General features: G+C 41.4%; 1 protein-coding gene and 1 long non-coding RNA gene across 2 annotated transcripts in view; one reads left to right on the top strand and one right to left on the bottom strand.

The window, feature by feature from the left end:
- Positions 1-709: 709 nt before the first annotated feature.
- Positions 710-1,402, bottom strand: LOC111948444 (uncharacterized). Its single transcript, XR_013659615.1, has 3 exons — positions 1,132-1,402; positions 970-1,043; positions 710-869 (listed from the first exon to the last, which is right to left on the bottom strand). It is a non-coding gene; the product is annotated as an uncharacterized LOC111948444 (long non-coding RNA).
- A 6,420-nt stretch (positions 1,403-7,822) lies between these two features.
- pde2a (phosphodiesterase 2A) overlaps positions 7,823-24,299 on the top strand; it is a 211,080-nt gene continuing 194,603 nt past the window's right edge. Inside the window, exon 1 of the mRNA XM_023961218.2 lies at positions 7,823-8,614. Coding sequence (XP_023816986.1) covers positions 8,556-8,614 — 59 coding nt within the window. The 5' untranslated portion in view covers positions 7,823-8,555. The remainder of the gene's footprint in view (positions 8,615-24,299) is intronic.

Below are 24,299 nucleotides of genomic sequence, written 5' to 3'. Positions count from 1 at the left end.
AAGTACAAAAACAGACGACTTGGTCTCACCGTCTGTCCCCGAGTACGTAGCTTAACTTCCTCTAGCGCAGGCCCCTTAATGTGTGACAGAATAAAATCAACCTGGTCCACTTCCTTCAAACCCCTCAGACTCATAGTTCGCTCCACTTCCTCAATGAACTCATCAACAGAGTGTACATCTTTACCCGGGTCACCATGAAAAGGTACAATTTGCTTTTCTCTAGGTATATACACAACAGACCTTGGTTGTACATCACTCAAGGAAGCAAGGCTGGACATCACAGCATCATGTTTTCTACTCAGTTCACAGAGTTCTCTCTGTATCTCTAGTATTTGGTTACCACTCTCCAACAGAGGTGCAGCCACATTACTTCCTGCATGGCTGGGGCCAGGCAACTCCCTGTCCATGCCCCCTTCCCCGTCTGACATCTTAAATGACGCTTTGGACCTCAAGAGTTCTTTGGGATCGATGTGCAGCTCCTGGTGCTATGGCAGCGATCTCCCACTTGCTGGAATATACTCCTCTTCACCACTGCTGTTGTCTTGTTATTAAAAGTTTATGTCAATCTATTGGTACATAAGAAGAATAGTCCCTCCCCCAAACAAAATAAAATGCTAAACAGACCAAATAGACCTGGAAATCCCACTTCTGACACCAAAAGAGGCTAGTGTGTGGCCGAGTATAAAATAATAGGCTAGACACACACAGCTCCAAAATAATGTGGGTATTTTATTTCCCGACTATTCCAGAGAAAAGGAACAGCATTAATTTTGGCTTAATTTGGTTGTGAAGAAATAAAAGAGAAAAAATGTAAGATGGAATGAATATAAGGAAAAAATCCCCAACAAGACAACAGCAGCGGCCTTATTCTAAAATAAAACACAATAGAGGCCACCAATCATTTACAGGTTCACAGTAATATGCAAAAACACAATGTTCATAACAAATACAAAAAATACTCAAACTCACAGAAAAATGGGGGCAAAAAGGACCGGCTCCTCCCAGCCTCACCCACAAGCAAGCTGAACAACGTTTTCTCCCCTCTGTCCAGAACACGCATTAGAAATTTACACAGTGGACGATAACTAAAATTTAACAGATGTGGGTGGAAATAAAAAAAAACAAACTCACGCCGTCCCGCAGCTCCGTGGCCTTGCCGAATGCCCCGCTAGCTAGCCTTGCTAACTAGAGCTCCTCCACAGCGCAACTTACTTCAGTCTTCCCCGACACGCCGTCGCGCAGCTCTGCGTCTCGTTCGTTCGCCAGCTAATTAAAGCTCCTTCACTCCAACCGTGCAGACTTTGCCGGTACTGCACCAAACTCTGTCAAACCCCTCTTTGCCGACGCACATGTGACGAACCAGGAACGCCAGTCTGCCGTATCGTTATCTCCTGCCGCTCGTGACAACATCCTGGCCTGCCAGCCTTTAGTATAAACAAAAACCCACAGCGCCACTTAGTGGCCCCTTCCAGCACTACCCATTTTAGATTGACTTCACTCCCTTGACCTGGTTACATATATAAACCGTTAAATATTTTAGTGGCCCGAGCGGACAAGTGAAAAGTAAAGTCTTGTGGTCCGCACTGCTCGAAAAACAGGACCAGGCCAGCGGACAAATGGCTATGTCGAGCCCTGCTTATATTTCCAAGGTATGTTCCAAACAGGCTGCAGGGTAGCGCTCTTGTCTCACAGCAAGAAGGTCCCTGCTTCAAGTCCCAGCTGGGAGACCTGAAACAGAGCACCAATGGGGGACCTTTCTGTGTGGAGTTTGCATGTTCTCCTCGAGCATACATGGGTTTTCTCTGGGGACTCCAGCTTCCTCCCATCGTCCAAAAACATGCTTCATAGGTTAACTGGCTACTCTAAATTGTCCATAGGTGTGAATGTGCATGGGTGTGTGATTGTGGCTCGGCGACAGACTGGCGACCTGTCCAGGATGTTGCTCAGTTTTTTTTGAACAGGGCCTATATCATGCAAAATCCACTTTTTGAGCTTTTAAGTGTATTATAATGTTCATTCCTCACAAAAAACAACCCAACACAGTATTTTGATCCATTCACGCATTTCTACGTTTCCTCAAAAACCTGCGCTCTAAGCACCAGCCCCTCCCAACCCACAAAAACGAGCGGGTTCTCACAGAGTGACGTACAGTTGAGGAACAGCTCCTTCCAGGAAGACTCTGTGCTGCCAGCCAGGCTAACGCACCCACTTTGCGGAGCTGGCATTGATCAGCAAAAACTCTTTCATTTATATGGACAATCAGCACATCCATCCTTACAAAAGTTTGGATGTTGTTTGTTTTCTTGGGTGAAGCGCAGACGTCGGCTCTAGGTTGACGTCATGAAATGGGCAGCTCCCACAAGGAGAGAAAGCCGAGAGCAGAGATGTAGTCGTCTTATTTCTGGGTAGGAAAATGAACCAGCAAAATACCTCATATTTAATAAAAAAAATGTGTTCTTTTGTGTTCCAAAGGTGATATACTATTCTAGTATACAGAACCACTTCTAGTATACAGTCAATGGTTGGTACTTTCCTATCATGATCACAGGTGTACATTCGCTTCACGGTTAGCTGGTGTCACTCCTCATGAACTGGTTAACTCACAAGCTTGGGATTTATTTCTAGAAATATTTTAGGTTACAATGAAGAACCAGTTAAATGAACCAGAAGTATGGCTCCAGTCAGATGAATAACATGAAAAATAGAACAGCTTTGTTCTCAGATGATCTACACAGATTAAATCGAAGTTCTTTTTGTATAAACAGCACAACTGGTGTTGAGATGAGAGGGAATATTTGCTGAGGTGTGGAGTGATTGCAGCACAGCAGGAAGCACCAAGGAAAACTTTCAGTTCTTCTCCTCAATAAACAGAGAAGAACAAACATCTAACAGAGAGTGGCAGGAGATACCCCCACAGAACTTCACTGAAGCTCTCATGACTTTTTGTATCTTCGTTCCCTCATATACCAGAAGAAACATTTCTGTCACCTCGTATGTCTGCAGCTCTTTCATATCAGCTGGCATCATGACCAAAATTGAGTGGAAACTGTTTACCAATAAGGCCATGAGTTTAAAAAAAAAGAAAAAGGAATCATAAATAAACCAGCAGAGTCTGCATCTTCAAACTCTGTAGTTCATCAAAGACGAGTGGCGCAGGCCGTCTATGAATGTCAGGAAGCAGAACAACCTGAAGACAGCGGCTCTAATCAAGTTCTGGAGGGATCAGCTCATGAGGAGCAGCACTCCAGGGAGCTCAATCAGCTGAAACGTGGCTTGCTTCTTTTTCCTGCACCTGCTCTGAATAACGGCAAGAAGATTTTTACTCTTGTGCCTACAAAACTTTTTAATTGATACCAGGGGATTTTATTTTTCTGGTCTTCAGCGTCAGATGTTGTGGCAACATGGATTAACAGTTGAAGCGACTGCAGGTATTTAAACTGAAATGAAAAGAAAGAAAAGAAACCAGAAAACTCTCCTCAGTTTCATGGGAAGTTTAAATGTGTGCAGACAGGGTGAGCTGTGTCGACCATCCGTCGCCTCATATTTACAGAAGAAGCTCCGTCCATCCGTCCGTCCGCTCAGTGTGTTTGAGAACAAACTGGAAGAACAGGAATTTCCCCTCTCGTAAAAACGAGGCTTCAGTGCACTTTATGGCAGAGAAGCGGTCACTAAAAAGAGCTGTCACGTCCCAGCTGCTGCTTCTTATTGTCTCTGCTTGAAAGCCTTTAGTTGTTAAAGCCAAACAAAAGTCAGCACTTTTTCTTTGAACTCGTCCACTTGTGTTGGAGCAACAGTTCAGGTCTTCACACACAATAAGGTGGAACTCTGCACGTTGGTTTGAATACATTATAAAAGATTATAAAGCAAATTTCAAAAATATGTAGACTAAAAACCACTTTCGATTTCCTGTAAAAAAAAAACAATTATTTCTTCCAGTGAGAGCCCTCTGAAGTGTTTCCTTTGACCAAAGTCAAAGTTTGAGTCCAGGGGCCACAGGCTCGAACACACACAAACAGGAAAACGCACGCTAAGACACAGCTGAGGACCAAAGCGCAGCTTGTCAGCATACCAGATGTGACCACGCGTGCATGCACACACATGCGTCTACACACGTGCACACACGTGCACACTAATGAATACTGAGCCATGAATTATGCTGGTCAAAAGAAATTCAACAATCTTCTGCTGCTCTTCTCGCGTCTCAGGACGCCTGTCGCTCAAAACCTGTTTGGTTTTATTTGCAGTTATTGTTAAAAAGAAACAACTTTTTTGTGTCATCTTGTACAGAGGCTTTAATGATCCTAATACACTGGGGATGAATAGATTTGCAAGATGATAATTGAGCAACGACTCTGAATTCAGACTTCATCTGGGGTTTTTAGTGCAGCCAACATGTCTGGCTTAAGTCAGATTCCATTTGTTTAGACAGTGATGTGGACATCAGCCATGCAGCCCGACCAGGAATAAACACGGTTTTGTTAGAGGTTTTAGAACAGCCGAAGCAGATCTTCTCAGTTCTGCAGCATCCTCCGATGTTTCTTTTGTTCTTCAGAATTGCACCTGTTGACTTTGTTTCTGCTAAATATTTTGTTCTTACTGAGTCTCTTTAAATTAAAAGTCCTGGAACTTAAAGAGAAAGACCTTTGAACTCTGAAAATGCCTCCTTAAGACATATCCTTATGCTATAATGATGTGCAGATTTTTCGGAATTAAAGGATTCACATTACCGGTATATACAAAAGAATACTGATAGCTTTAGATTATATAAGATCCTTCTTTGAGTTTGAACAAGTTGTAAACAAATTACAACAAACAACTTTTTCAAAATTACATCAAATGTGATGAATTTTGACAGTCCTACATGCATGATTTCTGCTGGTTTCATTATTTTTTACTTAGATTTTTTGTGATGTGCAACACTAAGGATGTAGGTTCAGACTGCAGACAGGTTGGTGAAGAACACGGTGAAGCAGTGAATCGGATAAGTTATAATGCTGCGTTCACATAGAAGGCAATGTACGTTTCAAATTTGATGCTTAATGCTTGTTTACATAAACCTGATGCTCCCACCACGTGTGGGAGGAGTTTATTTGTTATGACTGAGCTCTACAAAGGTGGTGCTAACGGGGTCTCCATGTCTGGATTCATGTGATCATTCAGAGACTCTCCCAGTACGGTGATCTTCATCATCTACTGCAGAAGCTGCGTGTGAATGACGGCCGCTTTTAGCGGTTCTTCTGTCTCTCTGTGACTCAGTTTGAAAGTTTACTGTCCCTGATTAGTTGGAGGAGGGGAAAAATGAAAATAATCATTAAATTAGGGAAGTTTTTAATTATTTTGTCAATGCACATAAGAAAAAGTCAAATTTTAGGAGGAACACAAACAACAACGATCGACTTCTCCTATTTGTTGGTTTTGGACTCCATCCCCTGATTACATCAGCATAGTTTAACCCTCAGCTTAGTTAACATCGACAGATCTATTTCAAAAACGTTTTCAGTGGTCTTTTAATTGTGATTTTGCCATTTTAGCCAAAATAAAAAAAAAAACAACCTGCAGTTTTCTTAAAACTGGTTTCTGCAGAGCGGCAGGATTTTATTAGATATTCGCCTCTGATTTGAGGGTAACCCCTTCCCCCCCAGTTGTTGAGAGCTCTCTGTTTACTCACCCTTCTGCCAGCTTACTGCTCTTCACACCCCAAACCTAACATTACCATTGCAACAAAAATAGCGGACAATATTGGAGTTTCTATCCAGCAGAACAGTTTGAGCCAGATGCCATCTCAAACGAGGAAAAAAAAAAAGACAAACCTGTATCCAGTAGAAAAGAGATCTTGTAGCCCATCCAACCTATTTTCTACATCACAAATAAGTTTTTTTTTTTCAATTGTGTTTTTTTGTCTGCCCCTTATTTACAACACTTTGAATAAAGAAATGCTCAAATGTAATTTCATTTTCTTATATTTGACCTCCATCATAATAAAAATGCCACAAGAACATGTTCAAAACAGCAAAAACTCAATTTTCATCAGAGTGGGCCTTTAATTAGTGTCAGATGTGTCAAGAGTGATGCTCGATCATTTGACTTACAATTTACATTAAAGGGCAAGTTCTTCATTGCTAGCACTTCCCTCGTGTTTTAAGTATGGCAGCAATAAAAATAAATGGATGACAGGAAGTGAGCGCAATGGAATTTGTGACCGCAGGGTTCAGTTTGTAAATGTTTGATTCTCCCTTATAAAGGTGTGACATGATGGGGTTGACATCATGAAGATTTATGGGAATCTTTTTTTTCTTTAAAAGTCTTTCAGGAGAAATGTTTTATAGTCGCTCCAGTAAAGCAGCTTAACACTGACCCACAGAAGAAGACATCTCACATAAGGGATGAGTCAGTGTTGTGTTGACACATAACAGATTTGTTTTCTCTTAAATTGTATCTTTAGGCACGTTTGTCAGCAGCGTCTGTCTCAAAGATGCATAATTTGTTTCAGCTTTTTTCCTTGCATCTTTGAAAAAAGCCAAAGTAACACACGCTGACAGGCATGGAACCGCATTTTTAAGGCAACTGTGTGACTCTCAGAGCTAGGAGGCAGAAACTGAAGGAATCTCTGCTCAGTGTGATGTTTGCCTGGGGAAACAAAGGAAGTGGACAGTCACGGACGCGTGCTGAATGCGCTGTTGTGATCTCAGTGACCCTCGTCATCCGTGGAGAGGAACATGTTATTGAAAGTTGAGGAACTCATTTCTGCTTTAAGGTTCTTTTGCCTTTATTTCAATACAGATTCCAGGTTAAATCTGCAGCCATGGCTGTGTCGGTGGCGTGACAGTTTCATACGTGGCGTTGCATGAGGGCTTCATCGTCGTGCTCATCCTGAAGGGGTTTCTGGATTTGACTTGAGATTTCCCTGGACTCTGTCAATCATTTCACAATTTATGCAGCGTAAAAGTTTAAAGTTTCTGTCTAAATTGCATTTTTGAAATAACTGGCGAACCCCAAACTTATGCTTAGGCTTTGCATTTTTCTAGGATCATTAATTGTGCAGTTTTTAATCAAAAGAAGAAGAAAAAAGGTGTCATTTTTTTTTCAGGAAATAGTTTTTGCAGAACGGCAGTAGTTTATTAGAAATTCACACATTGTGGGTGGGTCTGCATCACAAATGCAAAACTTTCCAAACAGCATTTTTTTCATCTGCTTCTGATTCACAAAGATTTGGATAAAAAAATATTCAGAAATGCAATTTTGTGCTTCAATTTCTTTAAGAATTTTCTCCATTAATAGAAAAACGCTGCAAGAACATGTTAAAAACACCTAAAACAACACTCATCAGAGGGGGGCTTTAAAGTGTTTTCAAGTTAACCCAGCAGAACCTACGAACAATTTTCTTCTGGGCTTTTGAAGTTAATTTGGCTATTTTTTGCTCATTTTGGGTAGCAGTAATTAACAGGAGCCAAACAATAAAATAACTTAATAACATGAATGAATGAATGAAACACAGAAACCAAATTTGATCCTGTGTGATCCGAGGTTAAATATTTTGAAAATGTATCAGGCCTAAAAAGAAATTCTATTGATTTTAATCATAGAAAGTGAACAGATCTATTCCGGTTTGAATGTCCTCTAAATCGTGATTTGGTCAGATAATTGATGATAAACACTGGGGTTGCTATGGCTACAGGAGGTTTGGAAAACAAAAGAAAGAAAATCTGACAGTCACGTCAGTTCCTCAACATTTCTAAATCAAAACTATAAAAAGAGGGAGTTTGAAACGGTAAACCCTCGTGATGGCCTTGAACGTTGACTCGCGTGTCTCACGCGCCTGCAGGTCGTGGGCTAGAAATGCCACTGGGGAGAGGATGTGTTGGACCTTGAGACCCGCGGAGTCCTGTGATTGACGCGCTGGAGAGCAGCATGTTGTTCCTAATGAAAGCTTGCCGGCTTGAGCCGATAAGATCTGCTGTCGGAGGGGAGAGAGATCGATTCCCGCCGCAGTTCCAGCCTTCAGTCTGCGGGGAAGGGGATTCCGTCTGAGCGGGAGCAGCAGCGCCGTGAGCGGCGTGTGGAGAAATGCGCCGCAGAGATTTTGCGGATGCGCAGTGAAAGTTGGAGCGTGGCAACTTTTATTCGCACTTCGTGATTTAAAGCCTTTGACTTTGGAGCGGGAGGCGGTAAAGCAAAGGCCAGCGTTTCACGTGACGCACCGCGCGGCTCGATGCGCCCATGTGCTGTTGAGCGCGAGCTTTCTCTGTCTCTCCGCTCGTCCATCCCCGCTCTCCACAGCTCGGGTATCACTTACCAAGTCCGGACCAATCCCCGCGCGCTGTCAAAGCTCGAGACCCGGCGGAGGCAGGGCGGACCGGGGAGGAAGCGCAAGAAGCAAGCACACACCCAGAAATCTACTCATCCATCGCCTGTCGTCTGTCCCCCCCTCCCGCTCTGACAGACGGAAACAGAGGCAGCGCTCCCCCACCTCCTCCTCTCCTCCTCCTCCTCTCTCCTCGGTTCGCCTCTGACTGCAGCTGTTTGGATTCAAGAGGAGGCGCGAGGCAGGATGCGCGATGGGACAAGCGTGCGGACACGCACTCCTCTGTCGTAGCCAGCCGCCGTCCTCTGAGATGTAAGTGTGCCTGAACTCCTGTGGTCTGCATATTCCTGCTACTTCTTCTCTGACTGTAGAGGCGCACGGCGTGTGTGTGTGCGCGCGCGTCTCTATGCCTGTGACCTGGCTGCTGGTTGTCATTATCCCCACGACGCGCGCGCTCCATGGAAACTGTCAAAGACGCTTCGGACGTTCCCGCTCCGTGACCTTATCGCGCCTTTGCATCTTCCAGGTTCCATGTGGTTCTGCTCAGGCAGGTTCTGCTCCTGACAATGATGAATCCTGCAGGAACAGACCCATGCTGTCAGATCTGCTCCACGTTTGGAAGGTTAGAGGCTTTTGAGGGCGGATTGTAAAAGAACCACATGAGGATCCAGAAAATCTGCAGCAAGAAAGAATGTTTTTTTTCTTAAAGATGGGCCACATGGTCAGTTGTCCCTCTAAACATTCTCAGGTTTGACACTGTAAAAGGTTGTGGTGAGTAAGTTCATTAAAAAAAAAAAACTTTTAAACTTTCTGCTGACCAAGAGCCATTCAGCACCCTTATGGGAACAGGTGGAACCTCTCTAAACATGAATCTTAAGCAGAACTTTTCCATTTTGTTCTCTTGATGTAAAGGGGAGGACAGAAAATATGTGCAGGGATCAAAGCGGGCTGTCAGCATTATTATAATAATTGGCCTACTCAGCTGCTCTAACAAAGCGCTCAGGAGTTGCATCCCAACTTAGTGTTAAACACGGGTCAGAGAGTTGTTCATTAGACGGCTGCGACTGTCGCAGGAGTTTTGTGTTTGGCAGGAGTTTGTTCCCAGATGAAGACGCCTTGATGATTGTTGTGTTTGGAAAACCCAGAGGTTAAAAGGTTAGAGCCACGCTCAGTCTGAAGAGATGTCTCAAAATCAATTGGAGTTTTTCCGCTTTCTTTAAATGCATAAACTGTCATTGTTTTCAGTTATCTTTCCCCTGTTTTGGGCTGAGCATCAACATTTCTGAATAATAACTTTGTGAAACCATATTTTAAACATGAATGAGTACAATAGTTTTTTTGTATAAAGTTGAGAAATCCTTTGAAGGGTCTGGCACGTCCATCTCCATTGGTTTTAAATGATTAGTAAGATAATAAATCCATCTGAAAAGAAGCTTCTTACTTTGTTTGTTTGGCTGTTCTTGGGGAAAACAACCAGAATTGTGACGGGGGGGGGGGGGGGGCAGCCTGCTAGGCGGCAATTTCTGGAATACAATGAGGTTCAGCAGCTGGTCTCACCTGCCTTTCCTCAAGCTGGAGCCGCTTTTGACTTTTGGGCAGCACAAAGGACGGGTGAAGGCCATGAGATGAGCCGTGACACTCGCACAAAACACTCCAGAGCAGATGTCATGTATTCAGTGGGTGGAACAGACACCTGTTTCCATGGAGGAACTGGAACCATTGTGCCTCAAAAAAACACCAACATTTGTTTTTCTGGATTAAAAAAAAAATTGGAGCGCCAGTAATTTCTCACTTAGGTCTGGTGATTCTATAACAACTGTCTCGGTTCATGAAGACGAGACTTCGTGCTCTCCTGCCATTCATTTAGTTCTATCATTTTAACAACCATCACACGTCACCCTCATAATGTGTGCTTTTGCGTGCCAGTGGGTGTGCACCTCAGTGGTCTAAGCCTGAAAATATTGCTGTTTCTTGGAGCGTCGCCAGGAAGTCAGATTCCCCAGTCCCCTGCTGAGTACACTCACACACGCACTCAGAAATGCACAGCAGCAGTGGAGCTGTAACCTGACTCCTGATTAGTGTGTGTGTGTGTGTGTGTGTGTGTGAATAAAAGAGAAGAGGAAAGATGCTGATGTTTCACTGCCTTATCATCAGTAATGGTCTCATCAATACTGAAATATTCAGGCAAAGAGACGAGGCAGATTTAAAAAAAAAACATTTGCATTTGTGTGCTTTTAGTCTGTAGATGTATGCATGAATTTGACCAAAACATCAGAGACAGATGACATTTCTTTGAAGCTTTTCAGTTTAAAAGGCATAGAAATGAAATCGCAGACACCTGCATACAATACAAATCTTATTTGTGGATGGATATTTAGTTTTGTATTAAAAGCATTGAGCATTTTGTGCTTGCGTAAACATTTCATAATACATTGAATTTGAGGGATAAGTAATGTAAGATGGACAGAATTGTTGAAAAAGTGGAGTTGTGAGTATTAATCCACATTTTTGGTTCCTGTCATTTTTAAATATTGGGTGTCTTACAATATTTGGGGCAAAAATTGGAGCCGAATCCTCCAGATAGAATTAGGAACCATTGATGAAAAAATAAAGTTTCTGCAAAAAAACAAATAAGAAGAACTCTGTTCTTTGAACTGAAGCAGCTTTTAGACAACAAACTGAATCCAGTCGTTAAAGCTTTAGTCACAGACACCTATACAGGGGTTGACCTGTACGGTTGTGCAGGTTTTGGGGTTGTCCGGGCCTGTCTGTCCCAGAGAAGAACGGCTGGATCTTAAGGGAAGCGCAGGTGTGTCTTTCAGTTCCCCTTGAGAGTTTTACAGCTACAAAGGACATAAAAAATGAAAAGTCCCATTGTTATGCGCCTGGGAAGTGTATCGTGAAGAATTCGTTAGGCATGGAAGTTACACGCACCTATGGTGATGCTGTCCTACGTAGCCCTTACGCCACACTCACGTCGTTAGTAGGGTGTAAGAGTACTGGCTCCTCACTGACCACACGAATGCTACATGCACAAAGTGTCCACGTGATGCATAAGTGCCCGTCAGGCTACACGCAAAGACAGTGCATTTATCACATGAACAGCACTAACATGCTCCTTGCACAATCTGCAGAATTTGGGGGGTTGCAAAAAAGTAAAATCCATACGCCACGCCTGCGTCTTACCTATTTCAAGCTTACTTATCCTTACGCTTTGTATAAATGTTCAGTACAACCTGTCACTTGAAGCATGCTCATAGAAAAAAAAGGTACATGAAAAATTTTGCTCCACAGATTGACCAAGCAGTTTAAGTCCTTGATTTTTTTTGTGCAGACTACCTACATTTCCTATACAGGTTTGACCATTTTTCCAGCCTGTACCCACCTGAAAGGGCAGTAAAGACTATGGCTTGAGTGCAAATTGTCTCTTTATAAAACAGCTGTGATAATATCTACAGTTTTAACTTCTTTCTTCATGCTTTTAATTGTTAGTTTAATATGTAGAGTAAAAGTCTGATTTCTGTCATTTGTTTGGTAAAATTCTTGTTAGTCATCACCCAGTTATTAGAATCTTCCTTTCATTCTAATTGTCTGACCTTAAGGTCAGCTGATGGTCCTTAACGCCATCCGGTCATTGCTCCTACCTAACCTTTGGAAGAAAATTGGCCCAAACACAGAAGAAGAGCAAATTCAAATGTAAATGTCAACTATTTCATTACATACAGGTTAATGAGGACTGGTCCATTTCTTTTAATCTCTTTTATTTTTTCACAAATTGGCATTTTTCTTTAAGCAGTTGGGGCATAGGCAAAACAAATCAACAATTTGTAAATCTATACTAAAAAAAAAAACAGTACTAGGGGGCCATATTTTTATTCATAAGTTAAACTGTAAATATTTGCAGTTTAATAAATTATGATGGTTTCCATCGTATCTCTAAAAATATATCGAACTTTAATTCAAAAGAAGCACTTTTCATGCTTTGAGCAGATCAAAGTGCATTAACATGCAAACAACAATCAAACATGCAAACAAAAAAGAAGGTAGCCACAAAAATGTAAATTATTCCATATAAAGGACACCACAATTTTCTGTTTAGAACCAAACTGTATGAAACACAATTGAACTGAATTGTGGGGAAAAGGGAATTGTTTATTCCTGCGGCATGCGTTTGCATTATGTTTACATTGAAAATGTAAATTGCACGAGTTAAGCTAAACTTTATACATTATTGTTTTATTACATTAAACCAGGCTTAGTATTAGCCACCTGAAAGATATGTCTTCTTTATTACTTGCTTGGTAGCAAATTAAAAAAAAAATGTTGCCTTAACTTTTAGTTTTTAGTTGTTTTGTGAAACACAAATTTATATACACACTCACTGGCCACTTTATTAGGTACATCGGATGCACATCCATGATGCCAATCTCCCGTTCCACATCCCAAAGGTTCTCTATTGGGGTGAGATCTGGTGACTGTGGAGGCAATTTGAGTCCAGGAATCTCATTGTCATGTTCAAGAAACCAGTCTGAGATGATTCTGGTTTTATGACATGGCTCCTTATCCTGCTGGAAGTAGCCATTAGAAGATGGGTACACTGTGGTCATAAAGGGATGGACATGGTCAGCAACAATACTCAGGTAGGCAGTGGTGTTGGAACCATGCTCAATCGGTACTAAGCCACACCTACCAGCCTGAACCATTGATACAAGGCAGGATGAATCCATGCTTTCATGTTGTTGACGTCAAATTCTGACCCTACCATCCAAATGTGGCAGCAGAAATGGAGACTCATCAGACCAGACAATGTTTTTCAAATCTTCTGTTGTCCAAATTTGGTGCGCCTGTGTGAATTGTAGCCTCAGTTTCCTGTTCTTAGCTGACAGGAGTGTCACCCAGTGTGGTCTTCTGCTGCTGTAGCCCATCTGCCTCACGTGTTGTGCGTTCAGAGATGCTCTTCTGCAGACCTGGATTGTAACCAGTGGGTTTTTAGTTACGGTTGCCTTTCTATCAGCAGGAACCAGTCTGACCATTCTCCTCTGACCTCTGGCATCAACGAGGCATCTCTGCACACAGAACTGCCGCTCGAAAGATACTTTCTCTTCTTCCGACCATTCTCTGTAAACCCTAGAGATGGTTGTGGGTGAAAATCCCAGTAGATCAGCAGTTTCTGAAATACTCAGACCAGCCCATCTAGCATCAACAGCCATGCCACGCTCTAATCTTTCTTAAATCCCTTTTATTCTCCAGTCTGATGCTCAGTTTGAACTGCAGCAGATAGTCTGGACCATGTCTGCATGTCATTGTAGCTGACCTAAATGCATTGAGTTGCTGCCATCTAATTGGCAAATTAGAAATTTGTGCTAACGAGTAGTTGGACAGATGTGCCTAATATATTAGCCGGTAAGTGTAAATATTTTATTTGAATAGATAACCAGATAAGATCACCTATGGCTTTGTTTTATAGGTGAGTCCTGACTGGGGGATTGAAAAGCTGCAAATTGATCTCAGTAGAAATTGGATTCCAGAGCTCAAAGGATCCAGAACATGCTGTCAAAAGTAGCTCATTGTGAATCAGGAAGAACAGCGGACCTCTGATCATCTACATACACCCCATGTGCCACTTTACTGTAGTTGCTGTTTCACAAAAAAAAAGCCTTTTGGGTTCTGGATGTTGTTTTAAGTGTTTGCTCTCAAAAAGCCTTTGCAAATGGTCTCTGCTCCATTAACTGCAGGCTGAGCTCTGGTTAATAGGCTGTTACACATTAATAACTCACTAAATGACAGTCATAAGGTGCAGCTTCATTATTCAGGATATTGTCGAATAATAAATTAGTTCAAATTTGAAACTTCTTATCACTAAGATCGACAGTCTGATGCATTTCAAGCGTTCATCTCTTTGGATTCAATAATGAAAAATGAAATCTGAGATTCTCTGAAGATGGGAACGGTGGAGGGCGATGGTGGTGTCACCCCATCACTGAAAACACCTGCATCAGTTTCCTGGGCCTTTAAGGACTCTGCCAACCTGGATTAGTATGAACACAATGATTGGGTAGACTACAAGATGCTTTTAAGACGGGTGAAAAACAAAAGGGATGATGGTAAAGAAGCTGAATCTTCAAAGTCCAAACATGACTATGAAGAGATGAAAGGGAGGAAAATATGGTGTGTATTTTAGTTGATGAAAGAATTGATTTTTTTTTTTTTTGTCTTCATTCCACACCGCAAACTCTTTGGTTTGTTTTATGCTGTAAATGAAGACATAGATTTTCATTTTAGTTAGAGGTCTTTTATTTTAGATGCTACTCACCTAAATCATGTGTTAAGTGGTGAAATATATTTACAGTCTCGGTCAATAAACAGCAGTCTGCTCACCCAGAGGAGATGTGACTGATGAGGCGCAGAATGTATTGATTCCAACATGGTTCATGTCAGCATTGGTGGTTTGGAAGAGCCGAGGAGACGCAGCAGGAAGAGAAATTTATACAGACCCTAAAAACCTGAATTTAAACACAACAAAATAAAAGCCTGAAAGCAGATGAAATAATCTAGCTTTGACTAACAGAGAAGAAATCTTTTCATCCACTCAGGGATAATCATTTACCAGAATTCAGATGTATAAATAAAATGACAGAAACAAAAAAAATCAACCCAAAAAGAAACAGGAGATCCACTAAAAAAGGCAAAAATGCTCAGATTTGTTTAATAAATATAAACATGAAATTACTATGTTTGCATTTGCTGTTTTTTTCTTATTTTTGATTAGAGGAAATCCACAGATTTCAGTCTTTTTTTAATATCTTAAATGTCTGCTTGTTCATTTCCTTTTAAAAATGTTGTTTAGTCTTAAATAAATCTTAAATTTATGCTGCACAGCAGCATAATCTATTGTTAGATTTACTGGATCTGAATTAGAATATTTCAGGTTGGTTACATTTGTTTTGCATATTGATGACACACTCGTGTGGATTCTCATGTTTAATCAAAAAACTGTTGTTTTCATTTCATTCGTTTAGGAAAACTCGCATAAAACCGACGTTTGAAGCAGCAAATGTATTCAACAGCAACCAACGTGTTTCAGAAGAGCATAAAAATGATGAAAGATACATGAAAACAAGATCATTTATGATTTAAATGATTAAACTTAAAGGTAAAGGTTTTATGCAGGCAAAATTTACATAGCTTTATTGACAAAACCATATCATCTTTTTATAATTTAGGCTTTTAAAAATAAAATGTGACATTGGTCATTTAAAAATGACAATTAAAAAAGGGAACAAATAATAGAAATGACACTGAAATATGTCTAACATAGAGACATGATTAACTCTAGGCTTTCTTCTGCAGATTTATTTTCTATCAGTTTGATTCTAGACGTCCAATTCAACAGTTTTACTCAGAACATTAAATACTGCATGGATTAAACATGCTTTACAAAGTGTTTTTTATTGTTTAATCTATAAAAAATGTAGAATTCGTGTTTTGGTTTTAGGTCAGAGTCTCTTCAAACTAAAAGAACGTAAGTGGAGTTCTGTTGTCAGGAAATTTCAACGTGAAAAATTTCGGGATTCTGCAATTTCTGTCAAAGCAAGACAAACTAAAACAATCAACAACCATTGTGGCTATTAGGAAGTGAAGTCATAAGCAGAAAATAAACATATATCAACAGAGGAACCTGTGGCATGGTTGGTGTTTTGTGAAGGGGTCCGACAGATCCAACCGCAGCAGCAGCAGCAGCAGCAGCAGCAGCAGCTCCTCTTGTCCCCTGTCTCATCTCTGTGGACTGCTGCTGCAAACAGGTGTTTTTGTGGGTTTGTGTGTGTGTATTTGCGTGTGTGTATGGGTGCAGTTGTGTCACCGTCAGTAATCAAATGGACAGCACTGCGTGTGCACTCCGACGGGAAATGAAGGTGGAAGGTGAGGCAGCTGTTTGGGACACAGAGCTTTGGTTTAATTAGCAACAGGATCATGTCTCTTCTGCAAGTGCTGATGGGAAGTCTGCTGCTGCTGTCGGCTCCACTCATCCATAAGTTTGTTTTTGTGGTGTAACGCCAGCGTGCCTTTTGAGCAGGCCGTCATGACTCAAGTCTGACATGAATCCTATTTAAGTTTCACAAAACCGCGTTGGCTTCTTTCTCAGTTTTTCCTTAAAAGTAAATGTCCCAACCTTTGGAAGAGCATTATGACTACTATATGCCACATCATGGGTCAGTGGCTAAAAACGGGCTCAAAGATCCACCCAGACGTAAATTTAGGATCAACTCCAAAAACCTATTCTGAATTGAAACTAAAATGATGACTGAAAGGAAAGGGGGGAGAAACAAAAAAAAAAACAAAAGGTGAAAATACAAAACAGCAGCTGTTACTAGATTTAAAAAAAAAAATTGTCAGTTTTCAAATTTGAAGTCCCCCTCTGATTCAGTTCAATTTCAATTTTATTTCTATATATCACAACAATAGTCTCAGTGGGCTTCATACCAAGAATTGTTTAATGAACACGAAGTCATAAAATACAATAAGTGATTGCTAAACTGGGCATCCCTGCCCTTAGACCCCTTTTTCTCGGTAAGGTAAAACTCTTAAAAAGAAAAACGGATTCCGGGAAAAAAAGAAGAAACCTCAGGGATGTCCACATGAAGGAGGGATCCTCTCCCAGGACGGACAGCTGATGTACCAGAACTCTTAGAGAAGAATTAACTTATCTAACACAACTACATGTTTAAATAGTCAAGCAGACGTGCTTCTTCCAGATGATCATGTATCAGTCTATTTTCAAAGCGTTCCCAGTGTTTTTTTTTTAAATTATGATGATGTCAGTTTTTTTCAAAATAAAAAAAGCCTGTCATTTTCTAGAACAAAGTTACTGCAGAGCAGCAGAATTTATCTGAAATAGTCTCTACATTGTGGGCGGGACTGTTGGTGCAGAGTAACCCTGCCCCCCCGTTCCGCTCACCCACTCGTTTAAACGCCCCTTCCGCTAGCTTACAGCACCACAAACCCCATGAAATTACATTTTCCTTCTGTTTTTTCTGTTCGATCTCTTGGTCTGTTTAGAAAGAATTCCTTTCTTCTCCTCGGATCTTTCCTGTTCCATCTCTGGCCATTGAATTGCTTGTTGAAGCCCAGAGCTGCGTTGCTGTTGTGAGGATGAGTGTCATTGATGCAGTCGTTGCTGTGCTCGGCCTCGGCAGAGGAGATGCTCGATACTTCTCTGAAGCCTCATGCTCTCTTTTTCTATTATTGATCGGATTTATTGATCGTCTGCTCACTCATAAAACCAATTAAACAGATGGAATTGTTGTTTTTTGGATATTTGATGATTGTTATGATTGTAAATTATATTACTCATCTACTCATTTTATGTTGGCTGAAAATTGAAAGAATGATTAGGAGTCATAAACGCATTAACGGCTCATTTGTATGGTCAAGGGGTCCAGTGTATTTTCTTTCATTTTTTATTTAGATACAATAGTCTGTTTTCTTGTTTTTCTGCTTAATATCTTTTTATTTTGTTGAAATTCAACTTTTTTTCTTTGAATCTTCCAGCTTTTGCTAAATCTGCACATTTCAAACTTTGAAATGTCCCTACAGGTGAGAAAAACATAGGAGGAGGCAGCAGGTGAGGTTAAATGAAGGGCAGGTGTTTCTTGTCTTGGTTGCTTGGTAACTTATGATGTCGAAGGTCAGTCTTCTTATAGAGCATCAGTGTAAGGATATAGTTTGTGCTTTGATCCAACTTATTGGATTATGCCGCTTCAGGTCGGCTAGCAGGAAATGATTGACAATGGATAACAGAAGCTAGGGTGACATAAAATTTTCTATATTCTTACAAGTCTTCAAAGTAAACTTGACGTAAACCTTTTTCTATGAGTGACGTCACACTGATTACCCCCAGTTGTAATTTACAGTCTATGGTGTGGACTTACATAAGTTTCTAAAAGACACAACATTTCAGAAACGCAGTAACAAGACTTCTCACAATGCTTTTGTCCTGCATGTGACAGGCAGGCGCTGACAGAAGACAAGATGCTGAAGGAAAGTTGGGAGAGAGTCTGGATGTTTGACCCTCTGACACAGTTCAGCTGACATTTATGCAACATGAAGAAATTTCTCCAAACAAATATGCAGCCGCTGTCCTTCACCCCCCCCCCCCCATCTATATTAAGCAGGAACAAACGCTTTGCCATGGGCAAATATGAGGCTGCAAAATGAGATTTCACACAGAAAAGATCTGCCACCCCCTCATGCACACACACACCCCCCACACACTCATGAATCCAAATAAACAGTCAGATGATAATCTGTCTTTGTTGTCAGATGAGGTGAAAGTCGTTTGCTTTCAGAAGTCTGACATGCTAATAACCTCCAGGAAGCCCCCCCCCCCCCCCCCCACGCACACACTGATACTTTCACTTCTGAATTTATTATGACCCCTAAATGTTAACACACTGTGACAGACACCAGTGAACACACGCCTACACACATACACACACACACACACACACACGCACAGAGGGTCCCTCTCTGCTGCCCCTATTCTAACTTTTCTTTAGGTTATGCTTCTTACAGGCCAGGACTTCACTTTGTGAGGCTGTGCTTAATTTGTGTGTCTGTCTGTGTGTAGTTAGTGTTTGTGTAGTCTGTGTGTTATGTAGTGATACTTTGTAACTTGGATCTGCCAGTTTGTCTCTCCTCATCTTCCTCTCTCTGTCATCCATGATCCCAGCTGGTCCCCTTTAACACTCATCCTGACACACACACACACTTCAGAGTGTACGCAAACACACAGGACAAAAATACTCCAGTCGTATTTGCTGACAGGAGCTTCTTTGGCTTTCTAACGTTCTGTTTCTTGTTTGTTTTGTTTTTTCAGGCGAAGCAAATATTTAAAAAGAAATCTGCCAACAACAATGTTTCTGCTTGTCTGCGTAAATTTCCTCCTGTACTACTGTAGTTCTACAGTATTTCTTCCTCGGTGCTGCAGCTGCTGCTGGAAGTTGATGTATTCCACCTGGATCTAAAGTGTAAAGGTGAACCATGGCTTAGGAGGCGTACCCAGGTGCAGCTTCACTCTCACCATCAAAGTCAACATGTGAGGAGTTTCTATCTCCTTCAAAGCACTCTGGGGAAGAAGGCGAGTTTAAGTCTTTGAGCTTGTTGCACCTTTTTCATGTCCTTTTCAGGAGCTTCCTTGTGGATTGATGTCTAAAAGCAGGCACGGCTTTAATCTGTTTTGTCTTTTTTTTATTTGTTGAAAGTGCCTCCGCTGTAATCTCTTTGCCAGAGCGTGCCCGTTCCTCGACAGCCAAGGAGGCTACTTTGATGTCAGCAACAATCTAAAGCAGCAATGAGAAGTAGAAGTAGCTTTGATTGGAGGAAATCATAGTTCTACCTCATGATTATGTCTCTAGTTTTTTTCTGTGCAGTTGATCAAAAATAAATGCAGTTGAGCTTTATATCTTCGGGAGTGTATTGTGTTTAAAACGGTTGCAAATTTCAGTTGCTTTTTGTTGAATTTTTAATTCTTTAGGATCACTTACAATGCTACATTGCTCATGATGAGGAGTTTAGTTGAAGCCAAACACATCCATCCATCATCTCCCACTTAACCTAGACTGGGTCATGGGGGCAGCAGTCTAAGTAAAGAAGCCCAGACTTTCCTTCCAGGCCTCTTCCCCCAGCTCTTCTGGGGGTACCCCAAGGCGTTCCCAGACCAGTTCGAATATATTGTCTCTCCAGCGTGTCCTGGGTCCTCCCTGCGGACTCCGCCCAGTGGGACATGCCTGAAACACCTCCACGGGACCAGATGCCTGAAACACCTCAACAGACTCCTTAATAACAATAATGGATTGGATTTTTCTGCGCTTTTCCAGACGCTCAAAGCGCTTACAATGTATGTCGATCATGTCCTCATTCATACTTGGTGATGGTTAGCTACTGATGTAGCCACAGCTGCCTTGGTGCAGACTGATGGAGGCATGGCTGCCGGTATGCGCCTACGGCCCCTCTGACCATCATTCAAATGCATTCACACACCAGTGGAGCAACAATGGAGGCAGAGAGGGGGAGGTGTCTTGCCCAAGGACACGACGGTTGGCTGGGAGAGCGGGGATCGAACCGCCGAGCCTCCGATCATTGGCCTGCTCAACCACCTGAGCCACTGCTGCCTTGTGATTTGGAGGAGCAGCAGCTCTAATCTGAGTTCCTCACCCGATCTCTTAAGCCTTAATCACATGCGCCAATACGGGGGGTTGACCTGTACAGATGAAGCTCAGTGATTCTGTTTTTGGGTTGTTCGAGGCAGTGGAGGGTCGTGGAGAAGAGCTGCCGCACGTGAAATCTGCACACACAGGGTGAAAATGTGGGATCTAAGAGCTGGTAGAACACAAACTACCCTCTGATTGTCTAATTTCCCCCTTTTTTAACAGTCAGGCTGCACGCCAGGAGCGGAGAATTATCACATGAACAGCACTAACCGGCTTTTGGGGAAGTCTGCTGAATTTGGTGGGATTGAAAAATTGAGAAGTGTACGATGTGCCGCCATCTTATCTACTTCACCCTTACTTACCCTTACGTGTTGTATAAATGTTTGCTGCGACCTGTTGCCCGTAGCGTGCTTGTAGAAAAAAAATATGATTAAACCTTTTTCTCTACGGGTTCATGAAGCGCAGTCTACAACCTTGATATATTTTGCAGACCACCTGTGACCCGTACTGGTTTACACATTTTTCAGCTGAAGACAGACCACATCCAACTGTAAGGACAGCTGTGACTAAGGCTTTAGGTAGCGCCCAGCCACCCTGTGGAGGAAGCTCATTTCATCCACCTGTTTGACCTTGTTCATTTGGTCATGACCCAGTGCTCATGACCAGGACAAGGTGTGCATCAAAACTCATTATTTCTAATGGAAGTAGAAATGCTGAACTTGCATTTTTGAAAGTGAAAGCTATTTTCTATATTTCACCACGCTCCTACAATCTTCTATAATCCGATATGTGGAACACTGGGTCACCACCCTTCTTTTCTTTTGTGGTATTTTGTTTCAAAGTGTCTACATTTTTTTTTTTTTTTTGACTTTATGAAAGTCGGAAGGCACACAACCACCTTCTTTGGAGCCAGTAGAGAAGGATCCAGACTCGTTAGTGATCAGAGTCGTTAGTTTTTCTGAGCATCCAGGGTGTTCCTGTCCTCTAGCTCAAACGCTAGAGCTCAAACGCAGCAGACCGACTCTTTTTGCTTTCGATAATGTCTGACTGTGACGGAGGAAAACCTGAGGGGAAGTCGCCGTCAGACACACAGGTGGAACGGGGAGTGATACAACAACTGAGTTTCAAAGGTCCCTTTTATGTTTTCCTGATTGTTTTAGGAGCAGAACACCAAAACAGTTGGAACATTTGGTGACACCTCCACCCCTCCTCATCCTCCTCCACCATTTAACATTTGCGAAGGATTTCTCAGACATCTTCTCCTTTGATTTTTCCTGAAAGCTTTAAAAAAATGTGCCTTTTGTTTGAGCAGGAGAAGGGAAGCTGTTGTTCATCACTTTTGAATTATGTTTTAAATCATCTGAGCTAATTAGTTATTTTATTTCTTTAAGCATTTATCCTCCCTGAAGGGTAAAAATAATTATTTTTAGAGTAACCACTTTTGGATGAAACAATTAATTGGAACTAGTTGGTCTTGTTTGTTAAAATAGATTTTTAATTCGTTTTACTGAGAAAATGTATCACATATCCAAATATTAAGATGAACAGATTAATTGAGATGCGTCAACAACCTATAGGAGCTTCACCAAACAAGTGTTTAACTCCTCTTATATTTTGACCTACGACAGCAGAGAAATCTCAGCCGAGCAGGAAGGGGAGTAACGTCAAAATGTTCTGGAAAAAAAGCCTTCTCTCTACTTTTGCGAAATACGCTCCGGCTTAAGTTTTCACTTGACAACAATAGTGTCAGCTGAAAGTTTTTTATAAACAGGAATGTTACTCTCGTGTTTTTCTGCAGCTCAGCAGCACCGCTAAATTATTAGCTGCCACTGTGTAATGTTATGAATTCAAAGACATGCTTTTAAATCTGACTTTCTTTGGTAGAACTGTCAGAAACATGCAACATATTGAAACTAAAGTTGAGGTATTATCGATAAATTCTTACAAAATTGTAGGATTTAGCTGGGAAACATTAAAGAAAAGTCCTTATAAACTATTTAGGAGAGTTTGAGATTTATATTTTTTATTGAATGTTTGAATCCAGACAGACATCCTGCAATTCTTTGCTCACATTTCTAACCCTTAACATTAACCGATAAAACAGATCCTGAATATTAAAGTGGCTTTCAGGTGTACACACACGCTTTTTTTCCTGTTCTCATGCATTATACATCACATATGAGACCAAACTGCTTTTTCTTTTCCTCCATTTCTTTTCCTCCTTTCATCTTAAGCTTTCGCCTCTCGTCTTCATCTTTGTAAAAATGTTGTCCCTCCCTCCCTCCTGCAATCCCCCGCCAGTTTTCTCCTTCCACCTTCTTGTGTAATTGGTGTTTCAACCCCAGCAGTGATTCATTCATTCATGAATGCACACTGGCTGGTCTTTCCTAGAAAGCAGCAGTGACAACAGTAAGCTGACAAGAAACCTGAAAAAGTGACCGTAACTCCTGATGACTTTTTAATGTTTAAGTGACGAAGAGGCACACAAAATTTAAGTTAAGACTGTTGAATTCTTAGTTTGACCAATTATATATACTAAAAATGATGCGTCATGCATTGTACACTCCGTGTTTCTATAAAGTGGGATCTTGGCTTTCATCTGATGGCAAAACTCCTGATTTTTAAAATCTATGCACTCCAAAATCAATCAGTAAAACAGCTCTTGAACATCTGGACTCATGGGTTTGGCTCGAGACAGCTTGTATAAACATTATAATTAAAGGAAGTTTGCATACTTTTAGCCTTTTCTTTTAGCCATTTCTTAAAGGTCTGGTTCTTTTGTTTCATACAGGCCTTGTGACTGACTACTGATTGTGTTTTTCATCATTTAAAATGTATTTCTTTATCTTTGTGTTTTGGGCAGTTTCCCATAAAAATGTCACCTGGCTGCCCAACATCATAATAAGAGGACTAGGCTGATGCTAAAGCACTAAAATGGAGGAACAATTCTTTTTTAAAACTATTCAAGAGTGTGATCTCTCTAATTGTCAGTGACAACTGATTTTGTAGTTTTTGAATGAAGCTGCATCCTTCTCCTTTGAAAACAAAGATCTGCTCACAATCAAAGATTTATGTGAATTTGGCAAACTGAACACATTCTGTACAGGATATAGCAGGAGGAGGAGATTGAGGAGATTGCAATCTGAGAAAAAAACAGGGAAGGGCCCCTGTAGTAGCCTTCTGTGGAACGGGTTAAACACATCTGTGTGTCATTGGACACCTGCAGGCTGTAAACGTCAGACTATAGATTTGTTTTCTCTGGATTGTTGGATCAAATTTCCGATTTGGATAAACAAGGTCAAGTTTGCCAAAGAAAGACTTCAGCAAAATTTGTTGCACAATGACGCACAACTCGGAACCCTTTGTCTTTAATCCAGTCTACATCTCTAAGTGGATTGAGAACCTAAAGGCGCACCTTTAGGAGGTCATCTCGTTGTTCAGTCAGGAGTCATGGTTGGCTTCATTTACAGCGTCAGTCGGTCGATGTGGTGTAAACAGATGTTGTTGTTTATCCATAGTCTTTTTACACTGATTTACCATAAATCCCTGACCATCCTTCACACAGACACCTTCATAGATGGTTGAGAACCGGCTGTTCCGGTGGTAACTGCTTTTTGTTGCAAAAGATTGAAGACACCAGAGGGTGACATTTTGTGGATGATGAAGATGTGAGATGCTTGTTACAGTAGGTCGTATTGTCCAATAACCATTGTGCCCAGCGAGCTGCCAAATTGTTTCCTGTCAGTTTGTGCATCAGTGCGTGTCTGTGTGTCTCTGTGCGCGTGAAT

Source organism: Oryzias latipes, chromosome 13 (genome assembly GCF_053564925.1).
Source record: "Oryzias latipes strain Hd-rR chromosome 13, Olatipes_Hd-rR_3.1".
In the NCBI taxonomy this organism is placed as follows: Eukaryota; Metazoa; Chordata; class Actinopteri; order Beloniformes; family Adrianichthyidae; genus Oryzias; species Oryzias latipes.
Note: the sequence above shows the minus strand (reverse complement) of the source record. Positions and strands in the feature narration are given on the sequence as shown.